The 18,260-nt window shown below is 33.2% G+C and overlaps 3 protein-coding genes across 3 annotated transcripts; 2 read left to right on the top strand and 1 right to left on the bottom strand.

The window, feature by feature from the left end:
• The first annotated feature begins 7,641 nt into the window (after nt 1-7,641).
• Nucleotides 7,642-11,561, top strand: LOC113063857 (FUN14 domain-containing protein 2). Its single transcript, XM_026234250.1, has 5 exons — nt 7,642-7,761; nt 9,195-9,342; nt 9,412-9,487; nt 10,389-10,514; nt 10,951-11,561. The coding sequence occupies exons 1-5, from the start codon at nt 7,749-7,751 to the stop codon at nt 11,026-11,028; spliced, it is 441 nt and encodes a 146-aa protein (XP_026090035.1). The 5' UTR covers nt 7,642-7,748; the 3' UTR covers nt 11,029-11,561.
• Nucleotides 11,562-11,821: 260 nt separating this feature from the next.
• On the bottom strand, nt 11,822-12,390 carry cmc4 (C-x(9)-C motif containing 4 homolog (S. cerevisiae)). Its single transcript, XM_026234252.1, has 2 exons — nt 12,196-12,390; nt 11,822-12,087 (listed from the first exon to the last, which is right to left on the bottom strand). Exons 1-2 carry the CDS (start codon nt 12,251-12,253, stop codon nt 11,945-11,947), a joined length of 201 nt encoding a protein of 66 aa, XP_026090037.1. The 5' UTR covers nt 12,254-12,390; the 3' UTR covers nt 11,822-11,944.
• Nucleotides 12,391-13,888: 1,498 nt separating this feature from the next.
• LOC113063859 (lys-63-specific deubiquitinase BRCC36-like) lies at nt 13,889-17,377 on the top strand. The gene is made up of 8 exons (XM_026234253.1): nt 13,889-14,112; nt 14,224-14,343; nt 15,646-15,733; nt 15,825-15,913; nt 15,994-16,049; nt 16,279-16,410; nt 16,517-16,560; nt 17,023-17,377. Exons 1-8 carry the CDS (start codon nt 13,927-13,929, stop codon nt 17,169-17,171), a joined length of 864 nt encoding a protein of 287 aa, XP_026090038.1. The 5' UTR covers nt 13,889-13,926; the 3' UTR covers nt 17,172-17,377.
• The last annotated feature ends 883 nt before the right edge of the window (nt 17,378-18,260 follow it).

Consider the following 18,260-nt stretch of genomic DNA (forward strand, 5'->3'; position numbering starts at 1 on the left):
TTCATTTCAGTTAGTTTGTTTATTCATAACTATTTTTGTACATTTTTTATTTAAAACAATACAATCATTTTCTTCTTTCATAAAATTATATGAAAATAATTGTTTGTATTTAAAAAGAGAATCTCTTTCTTTTCAACTGGCTTGTTCATGCATAATTATTTTTGTAATATATATTTTTTATTTACTTAAAGTGATTCTTGTCTTTTGATAAAACGGTCATATGAAAATAGTTTACTGCATTTAAATGCAAAATGTCTATTAATTAATTAGTCTGCTTTTTCATACAAATAAATAAATAATCACTCATCAAATTCCAGATGTAATAAATTAGAAAAAATGAGGCGGAATTACTTTCAGAATAGCAACTTTGCTAAATAGTTTTAGACATGTTAGTAACTCCAGCAAGAGGACCACAGCATGGACCCAGGTCCCCGTTCATCTTCAGACGTTTGCAAGAGTCTCTGTCCAAGGTATTGCATGTGAGCAGAGATGCTTATTTAAAATGTTGAGATCAAACGGGACTGTCCCTTGTAAGGTGACTAACACACACAATTCCCAGCCAGGTGAAGGGAGAGACCCAGGGGAAATTTATAGAGGGCAAATAAACACTGGCCCCCCGCGCAGCCGCCACACGCTCAACAGACATGAACAGAACTCTGCCATGTGCAGACACGACACGCTGTCAAGCTCTTCTGCAACCAAGGAAGTCGCTTTTTCCGTATTCTCAGAATTCAATGTAGACTACAGCAGGAGGAAGGATGTGGAGCAATAGACAGTTTGCGTGAGACGTCAAGTGAGGAGTTCAGTGGAAATCGGTATGGTATAGGGTTCTGAGCCAACAAGTGTCTTTGTTAGAGCTTGAACATACAAACAGCATTCAGGAGCTCAGAGATGTGCAGCGCTGCAGGAACAAGACGTCGAAACACCGGACGGCATGCTGAGATGAAGTAAGTCTTTTCTAGATGGACTCAAAAGGCCTAAACTACAATCCTCACAGAATTACTAACTCAATTAAATGTAGAATTCACATTTAGGGGCTAGTCATCAAAATTGTTGTTTTTCGTTCGTGCATTTTAGAGCTCTATTGATTCCAGCTATACCACAAACTATAACTTTATCTCAGGTTTTATTAAACTATATAACTGGGTTTTCTTTTAAGTCAAAATCTACACAGACTGATTCACTTCCTACACAACCAAATCTGAAAAGAGACACTGTTAGTTTCTGAACAAAGAAAAGAGTCTGTCATGTAATCATCATAAACAGAGTTTCCTCTGCATTAACTCTCTATGTCACAGATATCATGAAGAATATATTTTTCTGTACAGTTTGTTTTAAGTAAGCCGTGGATGCTTTTGGGAAATAACCTAATATGCATGCATAATAAGGACATGGTATTCCCCCTAACAGACACCATCAGTTTCACTTTTTCGGAACAGCTCTGTCAAACAGAAAGACAGAGAGAAAAAGAAAAAAACCCAGAGAACAGCCACAGGAGAATACGTGAGACTTCATTAGCTGTTCATTATTTCAAACTACATTCATTGCATGATTATAGGATGTTTTGTGGACGACACTGCTGCTATTCTTTTTATTGCATCTAACGGAGAAATGTATATGTGCTGGATATGATCAAAGATTGCACTGATGTCATTTGCTTACTCAGTACTCAGTGTAGAGTCTGTCTTGTATCAAAATGCAGCTACATCTGATTACTGGGTCAGTGAAGATTTCACACGCTTCAATCAAGAGTTCTTCAAGAAAACTCGATTCTGAATCGATGAGTTTCTGTTTCTTACTCTCTTTCTTTGAAATGCATTTAACACTTTTGCACTGTAAAATGATTATGCTCTATAATCCACGATGTAGTACACAGTTCATGTAACAAAATAAAATTTGGACAAAAATGAGTCTTATACTGTCATTTTTATAGACACAAATGTGGATTCTAAATATCATTATCACACATGTGGAAGGAACCCTCTTCATGGTTTTAGAAGCATTTCGGTAGCACTTTATTTTACAGTCCTGTTCCTCATGTACATACTATGTACTTATTATAGTAATTACAGTAACTATGTAATAACTAGTTACTAAACCTGAACCTACCCCTAAACCTAACCCTAACCCATGTAGTTACCTTGTATTACCAGAACTTTCTTAGATAAATACACTGTAAGTAAACTATAAGTACATGTTAGTACACGTATTGTAAAATAAAGTGCAACCAGCATTTCTTATGAAAGCTCCATGTAATAACACATTTTCAGTCTCTGAAAGAAAACAAAAGTAAACAAAATGAAATCAAACATGCAAATGAAGAAATGATTAAACACAGAATGCATGGAAATTGTTCAAGATTGTTTTGTTTAAATAATAGCTGAAATAAAAAAGAGATATTGCTTAGAAATGAACAAGCCTGTTCAAAAATGCAAAAATAAATAATATTAATAACAGCAAGTGTTTCCTTCCCTCATCGGGTGACTGATATTGAAGCATCTCTGGAAACCGAAGAACCATTCATAAAGGGGCAAAGATGAGACGTCACATTCCAGTGTCCCCCTCAAATTACATTTACTAAAATTAGGATATACATATAAAGCATATTAAATGTAAATAAGTCTAATTTAATGTTCTTTTAAGTATCTTTAGTGTAAATAAAATGTCAAAATATGGTTGAAATAGCTAATGTTCCATCATCAGATATATTTGTGCAAAATGAAACAACATACATAATTTGATTGTATTTGAAGTTATTATAAATCTTGTTGCTGGCAAATGGGTCAAACCTGGTGGTTTTGAAGAATAGTGGCAAAGATTGGTAAAGATTTCATATGACAATGAATTATTATTTAGTGGCTGCTTTGAGATTCTCAAATAAAGACTATTAATGTCTTGAAAAATGATTCTCGTTCTAAATATGATTAAACAAGATTGTTTGGTATATGAACTATTGTTACAATTAATGTTTTTTAGTGGGTAGCTTCTCTAAATCATGGTAAAAATGTATGACATCATTTATAAAGGGAAAATAAATTAAAAAGGTCAAATTCTAATTTATGGGGGGGAACAATGTAAAGCTGTATTGGACTTTTATTGCGTTGAAGCTTGAAACCCCCTCTTTTATCTTTGATCCATAAACAGCTGATTAAATGTTTGAACCCAAACAATAAGGTTACATTATTATAGACGTAGTGAATATACGTACATCCTGTAAACCAGTCGTATCATTAGTGAAATTGTGGACATGAATGTAGAACTGGGGATCCCCACGAACATCAACGGAATCATAATAGAACCGCGAGGGGTTTGAGATTGTGACAGATATGTAAATAAATAAATAAATAAATAAAAATGACAATAAATAAATAACCTGTACAATCAAATCAAAATATAACATTTTACTCTTAAATATTATATGAAATAGAAAGCTACATAAACTTTTGCTGACTTCAGGTAAAGTGGGCCGTTTAAACTTGATTGTACTGTGCTCAATGAGTTTACACTTCCAGAGCATAATGATGCTGTTTAATTAAAGGGACACTATTTCTTTAGATGATAAAATCATTTTGACTGAAGTGATATGATCCTGGTGATTGGCTACACCTCAAAGAAGGACTCCCTCATCATTAAAGGTAATATGATGTTCATTTTTTCATTTCTAAGTTGTAAGTTTGCTCACTAAATGTAAACCAATAGTGCTGTGAGGTAAAGTAAACCTTCATTAATTCTAATCATATTCATTAAATAAACTGATATTAGAACATAAAGCTACAACCACCAATCTCGGCCCAGACCTTCAGACTATTCTGAAGTTAGTTATTATATCTTTTATAACAGATCCGGCATACGGTTTTCGAAAACCATAATGTCAAAACCACCCAGAAAAACAAACTTCATTGATTCTTTTACACAGTGAGATTATGATGTTTTTAAGATGTTTATTGTTATAGCAAAGCTTAACAACTCCCGACTGAAAATAACAACAAGAAATAAAACCAGCCTGAGCTGGTGAGATGCTTTGGCTGGTCTTCAACTGGTTTTAAACTGGTTTTCTCTGCTCATGCTGGTCTTAGCTGGCCAAGTTGGGAGACATGTCAGAAGATTAACCAAGATTAAACCAGCCATTTTCATCTTAAACCAGCTAAGACTAGATAACTAGTATTCAACTTTTTTTTTTTTTTTTTTTTTTTTTATGGATTCAGCTGATTTTAACTGAATTTTAGCTGCCTTTTTGCTGAATCAATTGGGTTTAGCTGGTTTTAACTGGTTTCAACCTTTTTCTTTTTTCTTTCTTTTTCTTTTTTTATTTCATTCTTTTACTGATTCAGCTGGTTTTAACTGGTTTTAAGATGGCTTTTTGCTAAATCAGCTGGTTTTAAGCTGTTTCCCCACCTAAATCAGAAGTGTTTATTTAGTTTGAGTTTTTTTCATTTTTTTTCTTCCTATTTTGTTTTGCTGGATTTTTTCCCTTCTTGTTAGCAATATGTTAATCATGTTCACATGCTAGCTACATGCTAATCATGCTAGAAAGATGCTAACAAAATGCTAATAATTTGTTAATCATGTCAGCAACATGCCACTAACATGTTAATTATGTTAGAAACATGCTAGCAAATGGCTAATCATGCTAGCAACATGCTAATCATGCTAACAACATGTCAATCATGTTAACAACATACTAGTCACATGCTGATCATTTCAAAAGGAGGTTAACAAACATGCTAATCATGCTAGAAACATACTATCAACATGCTAACAACATGTTAATCATGTTAAACTGCTAGAAAACATCTTAATCATGCAAACAAGGTCAATCATGATATCTTCATCTAATCTAATCTAAACTTCCAAACTGCTTCAAACTTTCACAAAAGGCTTTTTCAAGAAAACTTCAATTTGCAAACTTGACTCGACTATAATTTATAATTGACATGTATGACTGGCTTTTTACAAAACAGAAATGAGTGTGCAATCAGGAATATCAGATACGGAGGTAAAGAAAAAGAAAGTAGAATGAAGTTGAATCTGGAGTGAGAAAAGCATGGAATATAGATGCAGAGTATAAAGCTTTAAAATATGGTCACGATTAAAGCTCATTGAAAGTTTTTAGACAAAAACAGAAACAAGTTTTACAATATTACTAGTTTTAAAATATTAAACATTCCTCTTATTCCTCTTTTGTGTGTACATGTGCTATAGTCACATTTTTTATATGTTTTAAATTTAATTATCATCAATATTACATTCATCAAGTTAAATGTCAGCGCAAAATGTTCTATCAGTTGTTTTTAATTTTACTAAGACCGAAGGTTATATGTTTTTAAGTTTGTTAAATTAATAAATTCTGGGTTTGTTTAATAATATATATCTAAAAATAGGCCTATATATATATATATATATATATATATATATATATATATATATATATATATATATATATATATATATATATATATATATATATATATATATATATACACATATATATATATATATATATATTAATTACAAGATAAACCAAAAATGGCCCACTTTCACTCAAAAAAATAACTCTTTGAACGAACATAAAAAAATCATGGAAAGGATTTCCACATGATTAATTTGCTTTATTTCAGCATTATGCAACTCTGTTACTCCAATTTAATGTACTCACGTTGGGTCAACTTAATTTATTAACTATTTACTATGGTTGGGCAAAGCTTAATTTAATAGTGTCAGCCCAACTAATTTGCAATGTTTTGGACAATGATTTTAATAATTAAGTTCATTTTACAAAATAAGTTTAAGTAAACTTAACAAACCTTAATAGAGCCAACAAACATCAAATAAGTTAATTGTACCTGAAAATGTTAAATAATGATGACATAAAATTTGAATAATACCATTTTAAGCATGCCACCCCCTTGCATTAGGATCATGAGCAGCTGATTAATATTACTTCACATTCAGACCTCTCTTGCAGCTTGTCAAGCATAATCACAAACATATGTAAAATACAAAGCAACATTTCAATCTCTATGTTTCTTTGTCTGATTTGTTCTAAAATGTATTAAAACAACTTAACTGCTAAAAATTGTATTACTCATCTACCTATCTAATGGTGCTACACTTGCTACACATTCTGAGGGTGACAGAATAACAATTACCCATAATACACTGCAGAAATCCTCAGCCAATGAGATGCAAGTCTGTGTTGGTTTCATGAATCTGTTACTTTTAAGCAAAAATGTTATGTTGGCTGAACAAATAATTTTTAAGTAAAGCTGACAATACACACTTTTTTGTTGAATGAACTAGATTAAATCAAATTCACATTGTTAATTTTTTTTTTTTTTTATAATAATAATAAAATTGTTCTCACATGAGAAAGTTTCTTTGGCAAATAAAATAAAGTTCAACTTATTACATCAAATCAGTTTGATCTAAACCAATTAAATTGTGTTTACACATCTAAGCAGATTTATTGTGAATTAACTAAATTTAAATGAGTGTTAAAATTAAATTAAGTAAGGATTAAAAAAAAAAAATCTGTAGTAACACTCCTCGCCTCTCTTTCAGAACCTTATCTCATGCATTTATTACAGTTCTATAATTATTTAGTCTTCATAATTGTTTCAAAGCACAAGATCTTTGTGATGAGAACATCTGGTTAATTCATAAAACACAACAGTATATTGTTTCAGTTTACTTTCAGCAATCAGTTCATTCAACATTGGAAGATTCATGTTTCTAGGATCAGTTCAGGACTATAAAGAAATGTGTAGATCTACCAAATCACTCACTGATTAAACATTAAAATCATGGACATTATAAACTAAATGAGAGGGTAATTATTAAATGAAATAATACCATTCAGAATTTCAAGACAAATACTGACAAATACTATTTGTGGATACCGAAACCATACCATAGTAATTTCCTAACATTATCTTTGCCGAAAAAATTGCTTGCTCCAAAATAATAATAACAAAATTACAATTTTTTTTGTAATTGAATCACATTTAACATTTTAAGCAGGGGGGAAGAGACAACAACAACAACAAAAACAACAAAAATTTTAATAATGAGATAAAAAATCTAATCTAATAAACATGGAAATGATTACATAATTAATTTTTACAATTTTCTTGTTTATCAGATTATACGTTGTTTTAGGTGGCCTATTGCTGAATTTCTGATTTCAAAATTATAAGTAATTTGTTTATAATCCCCGCACTTGCATTTATGTATAGAAAACTTTTCACTAAAAGTAACAAATTAATCAAACAATGCTCTTTATGGGAAGACATCTCATTAGTGAATAAATCAAATGAAATATTTTAAAAACAAAGCTGAAAGCTGGACATGATATGATCTCTAACAAAAGAGCAGAAATCTCATCAAAATCTGGTTTAATAGGGAACTGGTATACATACAAACATACATACATACATATATACACACACACACATATATATATATATATATTACTTGTGATGTATAAATAATTATGAGGTTACTTCCTAATTTATATATCAAATCATCCGTCACGCACCCCCATTAAAAAAAACTTTTCACGCCTACTGAGACTGATCGGCGTGTAATGTTGAAATACCGCGAGAACAGACGCTCCTTATGCTTTGGAATCGCTCTCGCGGTATTTGATGTCAAACGCCGATCGGTCTAAGCCACGCCCACTGTGATGTTCACATGACACAGAGGATGCGCACGAACATTATCTTCCGGATAGAAAACACGCAAGGAAAATGTCAGAGAAGGGTAAGCCCCGTCTTTTCTTGTTTTCTGTCACTTAATACACGTTTAAATAAGGCTGCACATGACCCAGTTTTCAGTTTTACGTTATAATAAACAAATTTGTCGCGAAAGCACCTTCAGAGATGATGAATTAGGATTACACGAATATAAACACACGTCCTTCAGTGTGCAGCACAGTGTAACTTACATTAAAATGCATCATATTTAAACGATGAAGAGAGATTATCTCAATTATATAACATTTAATACGCTAATTCGCACCTTAGCAAAGCACGGAATGTCACATGCAGAACCAGTTCATGTTTGTGACATGAGTCATATTAGCCTTAACATGTGATTAACGTTAGAGAAGCCTTGGATGTGACTAGTAAACAGCAAACCTTTTTTTAATGTTGTATCGTCAACAAGTATCACGTACAGTGCCAAACATTTTACAAGCCTCAACAGAAAAGGAACAGTAAAAAATAAAATAAATAATAATAAAAAAAGGTTAAAAGAAGAGACAGTACATAAGCATCTTTTTACAGAGAAATATGTTATACATACATTTCCATTTCCATAGGATATTACTAATCAATATGCCTTTTGTAAACTTGCATTCTTGAATGTGAAATTTACAAATTTAATAAATACAATGTATAATAAAACCAACATCTTTTAAAGAGGGCAGAGAAACCTTCACTTGCACGTACAAACACAATCCACAGAAGTATTTCTGGAGATCCACAGTATGAAGAAGAGAGCAGGCTTTGTATTATTAGCAGGATACAGACACAGTGTGAGTCTCTTACTCGCGTCTCTTTACTTCAGATGTGTCTGAATGCGAGTCTCTTGGCTAAAGTAGTGTGCTATTTCTGTGTCTGGCTTATGTCTGGAGTCCTGTAAGGTTACATCATTAGTCAGGGTTGTGATGTAAAGATGCGGACTACTACTGGATGGAGTACAGCAGCACTGCGTTTAATCAGCTTGTTTTTCGAAAAGCTTTCCTCCTTGACCTTGTGTTGCATCAGCCAGGGTTTCTACCGCCAGCAGTAAATTAACACAGATTTCATGCTTACTGTAAACTTGCTTCTATGCCTTCAGGTACGACACAATATAAAAGAAATGCATTCCTCACAAAGTGGTTTTGTATAGCCATTTTACTAAATAAATACATTAATAATATATTTTTTTAATAATAATAACAACAGTTTTTTTTTGTTTAAGTAATAATACATAAGGAACATATGTGCTCAAAATCAAAGAGACTTTTGCTTTTCTTTATTGTGGAGAGTCTTTTATACAGTATTACTGTCCTGCATGACAAATGATGTATCACTTTTGATAAATAATTTCTTGCTAACAATTGTCACCCTTTCGTGGGATGAAAAAGCCTTAAGTTACTCAGGATTCATTTAAACATGTTTTATAAAATGACTATTACTGTGTTGTGACAGACACGGAAACCTTTGACGTGATGGAGCTGGCAGAGCATGTCAAGAAACAACGCTGGTGGAACAAGATGTTCGGTAAAAATAACTCTGGAGCCGCTGCGGAGAAGTACTCCGTTGCAACACAGCTGGCCATTGGAGGAGTGAGCGGCTGGTTAGTAGTCTGTGAACACTGATGCGGAGTAGAGTTTAACCAAACAGCTGACGCTTGTGTTTCTCTCAGGTGTGCAGGGTACTTGTTTCAGAAAGTTGGGAAGCTTGCAGCATCAGCTGTAGGAGGAGGCTTCTTTTTGCTCCAGGTAAATAGTAAAACCTGTAAAAGCCAAGTGCTTAGTAACAATATGTTGAGAGTGTATATTATTTACATTTACATTTAGTCATTTAGCAGACACTTTTATCCAAAGCGACTTGGAGGACAGTGGAAGTTTTTTTTCATAGTTTGGCTGGTCCTGTGACTTATAGTCAGGTGCCACTTATTTATCAAAATTAATTTGACATGAACCGAGAGAAATGAACCTAGAGAAATGAACCAATAGAAAACATTACTGTCTCCAGCCGCGAGAGGGCGCTCCATGCTGCTCACTGCTCCAGTAGTCTACACTGAAGACATAGAGCGCCCTCTCGCGGATGTAGATGGTAATGTTTTCTATTGGTTCTAAATAAATGCGACTTATATATGTTTTTTTTCTCATCATGATGTATTTTTGGGCTGATGCTACTTATACTCAGGTGCGACTTATAGTCCGAAAAATACGGTAATCAAAAACAACAAAAGAGCAATGCGACTTGTTATAAGTGCTGTAACAAGTCGCAGTTAGCTTAAACACAGTACATGTAGCATGGGCGTTTAAATAATATAATAAATAAAAACAAAACAGAGAGAATAGATAAATAATAGTGCAAGCTACTATATTAGTACACACACACACACACACATATATATATATATATATATATATATATATATATATATCTACACACATATACATAATTGCATAATAAATTAAAAGAAAATAGAATACAAAAATATTAGATAGATAGAATAGAATTAGAATAGTGAGTGTTAAAGTTAGAGGGTCAAATAAAGATGGAAGAGATGGGGTTTAAGCCGATTCTTGAAGATGGCTAAGGACTTTTAGGAATATATATATATAATTTATGATTGTTTAAAGATATAAGCCATCTATGATGCGCTTTCAGATTGCTCATCACACGGGCTACATTAAAGTAGACTGGAAACGAGTCGAGCAAGACGTGAACAAGGCAAAGAAGCAGCTGAAACTGAATTCAGAGCCTCCTAAAGAAGTGAGGACCAAAATTAATGAGGTAAGAAACAGTTTTATAATTTATGCATTTATGTAATTGTAATATTCTGTTTCCTCGTGTGTTCAAAACACACACTCATTGCATCTCAGATAGAGTATACCACAGTTATGGCATATCATGGTATTGGATAGTGTACATTTGCTTATTTACAGCATTGAGAAAACAATTCACAATGAAACTGAGTGGAGAATATAGTATGTGCATCTTTTTTTCCCTCAACTGCCAGTCAGACTCACAACATGCACCACACACACACACAAACAACCACACACACATCAGAAATAATGAGGTAACTTTTCTGTCCTGTTCAAGTTTACCAAATTTAAACATAAAACTCTGAATTCACTTGTATGACTGGAAATCACTGGAATGAGAAGTGTGCTGTTGCCCATTGTGTCTGAATTCATTTAAACGTTCTCTCTCTCTCTCCACGCAGGTGCAAGTATTTGTCAAGAAAAACATTGTTCTCACAGGAGGCTTTGCTGGTGGATTTCTGCTTGGTCTGGCTTCATAGGATCTCTCATTGTAACGTCTTATACTCCGAGGATGTCATCTAACATCAGATTACAGCTTCTGTGTGATATTGCAGCTTGTATTTAACTCATCACTCCTTTATCAGATCAAGATTTGATTCTTAAGATGTCTATATCTATATATAGGAAACGTATATCAATGCTAGAATGTATGGTTTCAGTTTTTGGATTGTGCATTGTTTTTAGTTTGTACTTTAAGCCCTGGTTAATTTTTTTGTTTATTTGAAAATTTTGCTAATATTAATTTTGCACGAACCAAGACTTGAAAAGTTAGCCTATTTAAACATGTAAATAGTTGAAACATTTGAAAATGTCCCTTTAAAACCCCTATCTAACCTTGTGGCTTTATGTCATGCTGACTAAGCTAAATGCTTTTAAACCCTGATGTTCAAACTTAAGCTATTTCTGTACTAAATCTGGACATTACTCCAAAGACCAAGGGGTCGATAAAAGTTGTAATTTTATTCAATAATGACAGAAAAGTTCCCAGTAAATAGACAATCAGGTTTTAAACAATTCTGGTTTGCCTTTTGTCTCATCTTTGTTTTGATATTCATTTAATACATCTAATCTATTTCCCTAAATTACAGCTAATGCTCAGCACATCATGCTAGAAATATTCCAGTTTCCGTTTCATTTTGTAATCTGCATTTCATACAGCTGTCCTTACGAGGCCTTTGTGTTTTGAACATGAAACCAAGAAGGTCACTCTGATGGAAACTAGATGTTGAATGCATATTATTCTAACTAAACTGTTGAATAAACAGTGACAGCCAGAGGCAGCTCGATTTAATTAAAGTTACAAGAGACTCTTTGGTGAATATCTATTCCACATGTCCTTGAAAGTCTCCTCTGATCTCTTGCAGCACATATACATGCATGCTGTGTATCTTTCTATTAAAGGATCGTCTTTGTGTCTGTAGATGTGTGTTCCTTGATAAATCCAGAGCAGCAGACAGAGTTTTCTCCTGCGTGGACTTCACAACACTTCTTCATGTCTCGAATCACATCCTCACAAAGACTTTCGATGTATTTGTTGGCTGTTAAAAACACATAAGAAGTCATCAGAAGGTCAAACTGCTTAAAAACGAAAAGCTCCGCAATCTTTAAGTAAAGCAAGGTTAACAACATTGATACCACAAAGCTACCTTGTAAACATTTCTGTATGGCACAAGCCTGTTTTTGACAGGGATCTTTCTGTGGCATTTTATTTTAAGATACGTAGAGCCGAGATACAGATCGGAGGAATAAAATAAATCCAGTGAAAGCTGTCACTTTTTGTAAACACATGAACACCGACGTCACCGGCGTGCTGCTGACTGTGCGACTCTAAATGTCGTCCGGTTGGAAAACGCCTCATCTTTTAATCTTTATCATGATTGCAATAATACTTTCGGTTTGGTTTGACCTTTTTTAGACTTTGACTGCCGACGATATTTATATATTTTGTCTGGACGAAAATATTTAAAACCAGGAAGTCTTTAGGGCGTGTAGCTAAAGTCATTGCTGTTATTTTATGTTTATTTATGTCTGCAATGAAGGGATTCCCAAACACATTTGTCAGTTAAACCCATCTGACATAACATTTATATCTCTGAGGAAACGAAAATTAACCATTTTACTACAAATAAAACCAAAAAAAAAAAACATGGTTACTATAGTTAAACTATGGTAACCACAAATTAACCATGGTTTTTCTATTTTAACCATAGTTTAACCATGGTATTTCTAGTAAATCTGTGATTATATAAATGGTAGTCAACACACCAAAAAAACCATGGGTTACTACAGTTTAACTTTAATAACACCATGGTTATTTTTCTCAAGGGCAGTTTGATAAATGTGTTGTTAACATTCACACGTTTACAGTTTAATGTTGCTTAATGGTCACACTGACATGCAGGTGAAGTGTTTCAATTTATTTTACCTTTCTATTATATAATTAATTATTAGTTTTTTTTATCAACTCACAAACCCACTGCAGTTCGTACATTAAAGGGATAGTTCACCCAAATAGCTAAATTATGTAATTAATAACTCACCCTCATGCCATTCCAAACCCATGAGACCTCCGTTCATCTTCAGAACACAGTTTAAGATATTTTAGATTTAGTCCGAGAGCTCTCAGTCCCTCCATTGAAGCTGTGTGTATGGTATACTGTCCATGTCCAGAAAGGTAAGAAAAACATCATCAAAGTAGTCCATGTGACATCAGAGGGTCCGTTAGAATTTTTTGAAGCATCAAAAATACATTTGGGTCAAAAAACAGCAAAAACTACAACTTTATTCAGCATTGTCTTCTCTTCCGTGTCTGTTGTGAGAGTTCAAAACAAAGCAGTTTGTGATATCCGGTTCGCGAACGAATCACTTGATGTAACCGGATCTTTTTGAACCAGTTCACCAAATTGAACTGAATCATTTTAAACGGTTCGCATCTCTGATACGCATTAATCCACAAATGACTTAAGCTGTTAACTTTTTTAATGTGTCTGACACTCCCTCTGAGTTAAAACAAACCAATATCCCGGAGTAATTCATTTACTCAAACAGTATACTGACTGAACTGCTGTGAAGAGAGAACTGAATATGAACACCAAGCTGGAAGAGAAGACAATAGAAAATAAATTATAATTTTATTTTCAGCAGTTTTTCAAATGAGGACGTCCCCAAATGGAGGTTTTTGGTGATTTCACTTTTGAGTATAAATTAGTTCCACAAATATGGTTAAGTTGGTACACTCACACACACACACACACACAAAACTAAGGAAACCCTAAAATGTGCTTTCTCGGGCACCGTAGATAAACTGAATGCCATGTGATTTTTTCCCCTCCCGTTTCCTGTCGGAAGGAATTGAGTGTAGCGCATGCGCTTTGCTGATGTTTTTGCTGAAGTTCTCTACAGTGATAAACAAACAAATCAGAGAGAAAAACACTAGCTGTTTGATTGTGCTTTATATAATGGCAGTGAGCGCTGTACATTTAGAGTCAGACGCATTTCTAGTCTGTATGAATCACGCTCTGAGCACGGAGAAAGAGGAAGTAATGGGGCTCTGCATCGGCGAGGTCTGAATGTTTTTGTTTATGTTTGTTTGTTTATGAAGTGTTGTTTTGTGTAACTGTGCGTGATCGATAACAGGTGCGGTCATGAAACTGTAAATATCGTTTTTCCGTCAGGTGGACACAAACCGCATTGTGCACATTCATTCTGTCATAATTCTGCGTCGGTCAGACAAGAGGAAAGACCGAGTGGAGATTTCCCCCGAGCAGCTGTCAGCCGCCTCTACTGAAGCCGAGATATCCTTTCACCAGCCCCGGAGCAGAATGCGACTCGTGCGACTCTTTAATTATAACAGTAGCAGACCAACAAGAGTGTTCAGGAGTTAAATGCACTTTAACCTGTTAACTGCTACCTGGCCCCTTGGTGGGCCCTCTATGTTTACTTCACTATATTACAATTAAATCCTAATCTTATCATGACAAACTATATATTGCTGTAGGTCTAAGAGTCCTTAATTGATATTTTACCAATCTTTTTTTTTTTTTTTTTTGTAAAAGATTTTGTAGTAAAAGTAATAGATTGAGTCTATGACCTTTGTCAAAAAAAGTCTTCTTTGTTGCTTTTTTCTCTATCACACTTTAGAATTAATCAGAAATTATATATCACTTGAAAACTTAAAATCTCAAAATGTATCATTTTAAACCCAATTTTATATTAAAACATTGCATTACCATGAAAATTGTACAACAAAATCATGTTGCAAAATGTTTTAACAACATAAATTATTGAACACAGCAGGAAGCCATCTGTACATCTAATAAACCAACAACTCTTAATCTATAACTAATTGAGGCATAATGATACTGGAATATCATAGCAAAGACCCCGAAGGGTAGGCTAAGGTAAATAATGCTAAGCTGTTATCAGTACATTTATGAAACAGAAGCTTATTTTTATTACAAAAATACATAACATACATATTTTTTTAACACAGAAGACAAAAACTTTCATCAATAACTAGCTAGTAAAATATTATTTTGTAATATATTAAGATGTGACTATTTACGTAAGTTTAATTAAACATGAACTTCCTTAAAACAAGAAGATACCCTACCTTTTGTATAATTACTGTTGTCCATTGACATAATGTATCATAAAAAAAAGACAAACAAGCTGTCATTTTATGTACTCTTGGGCCCCCTGGTGGCCAAATGGGCCCTAAGCATCCTTTTAGTTCACTTGTGCCTTGGGCCTGCGTACAGCCCAATTTTTCCCCAAAAATTGGGGCATTTTGTGAAATGCAATTAAAACAAGAATCTGTTATTTCTAGTTCTTTTTAACCATTATTTACAAAATTTCCCAACTTTTCTGGAAATGGGGTTGTACAGAATGAATAAAAATCTAAAATTCAAAATCCAGTTTATGCTTTGCACTAATTGACTAGTGGTTTCAGGCATTTGGACCTCATTATATTTCTATATTAATACACATTTACTGATTGGAAGCACTATGTAATGTTTGAAAATGACTTCTTAATGACGTTTATAATAAAGAGTAATCCTGATGCTGTTTTAGCACATTTTCTTAATATGAGGCACAGGTTGGCTGAGATGACGGGACGTCCCATGAGGGTTGTGGGCTGGTACCACTCTCATCCACACATCACTGTGTGGCCATCACATGTTGGTTAGTTTTAAAATTTCTAATGAATGCATGGAAGTATGCATTATATCTTCATTTTGTTTGAATAAATTGAAATTGTCCTCACATTATACAGATGTTAGGACTCAAGCAATGTATCAGATGATGGATCAGGGTTTCGTTGGCCTCATCTTCTCATGCTTTATAGAAGATAAAAACACTAAGGTAGGTTAAGCTCAAAATCTTTCTTTTAGTTACTATATTGTCACGTTTTTACCATGATTTTTGTTCTGTTTTTCTTGTAGACTGGTAGAGTTCTGTACACCTGCTTCCAGTCAGTACAAGCCCAGAAAGGCTCAGAGTAAATAATGTTCTTTTCATTTAAAAATAAAGATTTGCAACTCCATACATTATGCATAGACATAATTTACTTTTTTCCCTTCAAAACTAATTTCAAGCATTTAAGCATAAGATCACTAGTTTATTAAGTGTGTATGTTTTATTTATCTGATCACTCATTAATTGTTTTAACTGCTTTAAGTCGAGGTCCTCTGTGTCAGTGTTTTATTGAATTCCTTTCTTATGACAAGGTATGAACGGATTGAGATCCCCATCCATGTAATCCCACATGAAGCCATTGGGAAAGTATGTCTAGAGTCTGCCGTGGAATTACCCAGAATCCTCTGTCAAGAAGAACAGGATACATACAGAAGGATTCACAGGTATTCCTTGTTTCAGATTATTTGTATTCATTTATAATAGTCCATGGCTACATTTCTTTGTAGATATGTTTCAGATTATTTAATTTTTTTTGCACCAATATTTCAGTTTATCTCATCTGGATCCAATCACAAAGATACATAATGGATCAGGTAATGTTATTCTAAAATCTACTTTGTATCTGCTGAAGGAAGTAGTATTGCTTGCATGGCAGCAATGTAAGCATTTTAGATGAGTTTAGACTTTGGGTAAATAAAATCAGAGCTGTTTATTTTATTTACTTATTTTATTTGCACTAAAATGAACATCTCTTCAGCATGACGCAGCTGTAGATTTGTAAATAAGATCGATCAAACACATTCTACATGCAAATTGCAGAGATCAGTCGATTCATAATGCAAAAGTGAAGGAAATGAAAGATAATTTGTCAATGTATTATTTTTAAAATATATATTTTTTGTGTGTGTACAGTGTGGAACTCACCTCATTTCACAAATTTGAAGTTTGTAAAATGTAGAACCTTTTCTACAGTTGTTCTTTGGTAATGTTTTGTATGTGTGTGTGTGTGTGTGTGTGTGTGTGTGTGTGTGTGTGTGTGTGTGTGTGTTTCTCAGTGTTCACTAAAAACCTGTGCAGTCAGATGTCGGCCATAAGCGGCCCGCTGCTGCAGTGGCTGGAGGACCGTCTGGAACTGAATAAACACAGTATCATCAAACTCCAGGAAGAGAAAGAGCGACTGACACAAGAACTGGCTTCATTATAAGGAGAATAAAAGGAAGCAATGAGAGTTTTAACAGATCTGCCCTACTGCCATATTTTAATCAGGAATCAATGGGAGGGCAAATACCAGATGTCTGTAATTTCACATTCTGGGCCTTCAGCACATTTGTAATGCTCTAAAAAATGTCTTGTTGCTTCCATCCAGAGATTTGAATTACTGTCTGACTCTGTCATATATATATATATATATATATATATATATATATATATATATATATATATATATATATATATATATATATATATATATATATATTTGAAGAGTTCAGATGCAAAATCCTCCTAAAGTGCTGTCTGAAATGTTCATCTAAAATGAGCTTTTTTATCAGGCTCCTATATTTATGTTCAATTATTTCACTTTAATGGCACAGAAAAGTACCTGTACATTGCCATTGAAGTAAATTGACTGACCCTAAGTGTAGGAGCCATATATATATATATATATATATATATATATATATATATATAGGTTGCTGGTTGTAGATTTATTTTTTTCTCTTGTTACTGATTTGATTCTGAAGTGTACGGTAAAATTGACAGACATTATTTACTTATGCTATTTTTTTAATGAGCTGTAAATCACTGAATGTACATACATGTCAATTTAAAATGACAGTGTCAAATAAAAGTATGCATCTCAAAATATTAGAATTCTGTAAACAACATGATAGTGACTTATCCGATATAATTACAAAAACTTTTCTTTTTGTCATTTATAAGCAGATTTTCAGTCTAGGCATGTTGTTGAATGTTTCTGTGAATGCCAGTAGCTCCCTGGCTGAACAGTCTGGCTCTTAGACTACAAGTAGAAAAAAAGGTGTCATAATGTTTTTCCAGTTGGAATACAAATATGAACATTTGAGCTGTTAAATTGAAAAAACTGAAACTGGTTAAGGGTTGCCTTTTAACAGTAGCCTAGTCCAGCTCTCTCTCTGTCATAATTATATATATTTATATATAAATATAAATATATATATATATATATATATATTTATATATTTATATATATATATATATATATATATATATATATATATATATATATATATATATATATATATATATATATATA

This window comes from Carassius auratus, chromosome 46, assembly GCF_003368295.1.
Source record: "Carassius auratus strain Wakin chromosome 46, ASM336829v1, whole genome shotgun sequence".
NCBI lineage: Eukaryota > Metazoa > Chordata > Actinopteri > Cypriniformes > Cyprinidae > Carassius > Carassius auratus.

What these genes read in the sequence shown, in the direction of transcription:
- LOC113063857 (XM_026234250.1), top strand. An exon ending in ATTGGAGGAGTGAGCGGCTG is followed by an intron (nt 9,343 to 9,411) that starts GTTAGTAGTCTG and finishes TGTTTCTCTCAG; the next exon opens with GTGTGCAGGGTACTTGTTTC. An exon ending in TGAGGACCAAAATTAATGAG is followed by an intron (nt 10,515 to 10,950) that starts GTAAGAAACAGT and finishes CTCTCCACGCAG; the next exon opens with GTGCAAGTATTTGTCAAGAA.
- cmc4 (XM_026234252.1), bottom strand. Translation starts at nt 12,253, where the DNA reads ATGCCACAGAAAGATCCCTGTCAAAAACAGGCTTGTGCCATACAGAAA. An exon ending in CATACAGAAATGTTTACAAG is followed by an intron (nt 12,088 to 12,195) that starts GTAGCTTTGTGG and finishes TGTTTTTAACAG; the next exon opens with CCAACAAATACATCGAAAGT.
- LOC113063859 (XM_026234253.1), top strand. Translation starts at nt 13,927, where the DNA reads ATGTTTTTGCTGAAGTTCTCTACAGTGATAAACAAACAAATCAGAGAG. An exon ending in TGGGGCTCTGCATCGGCGAG is followed by an intron (nt 14,113 to 14,223) that starts GTCTGAATGTTT and finishes TTTTTCCGTCAG; the next exon opens with GTGGACACAAACCGCATTGT. An exon ending in AAAGATACATAATGGATCAG is followed by an intron (nt 16,561 to 17,022) that starts GTAATGTTATTC and finishes TGTGTTTCTCAG; the next exon opens with TGTTCACTAAAAACCTGTGC.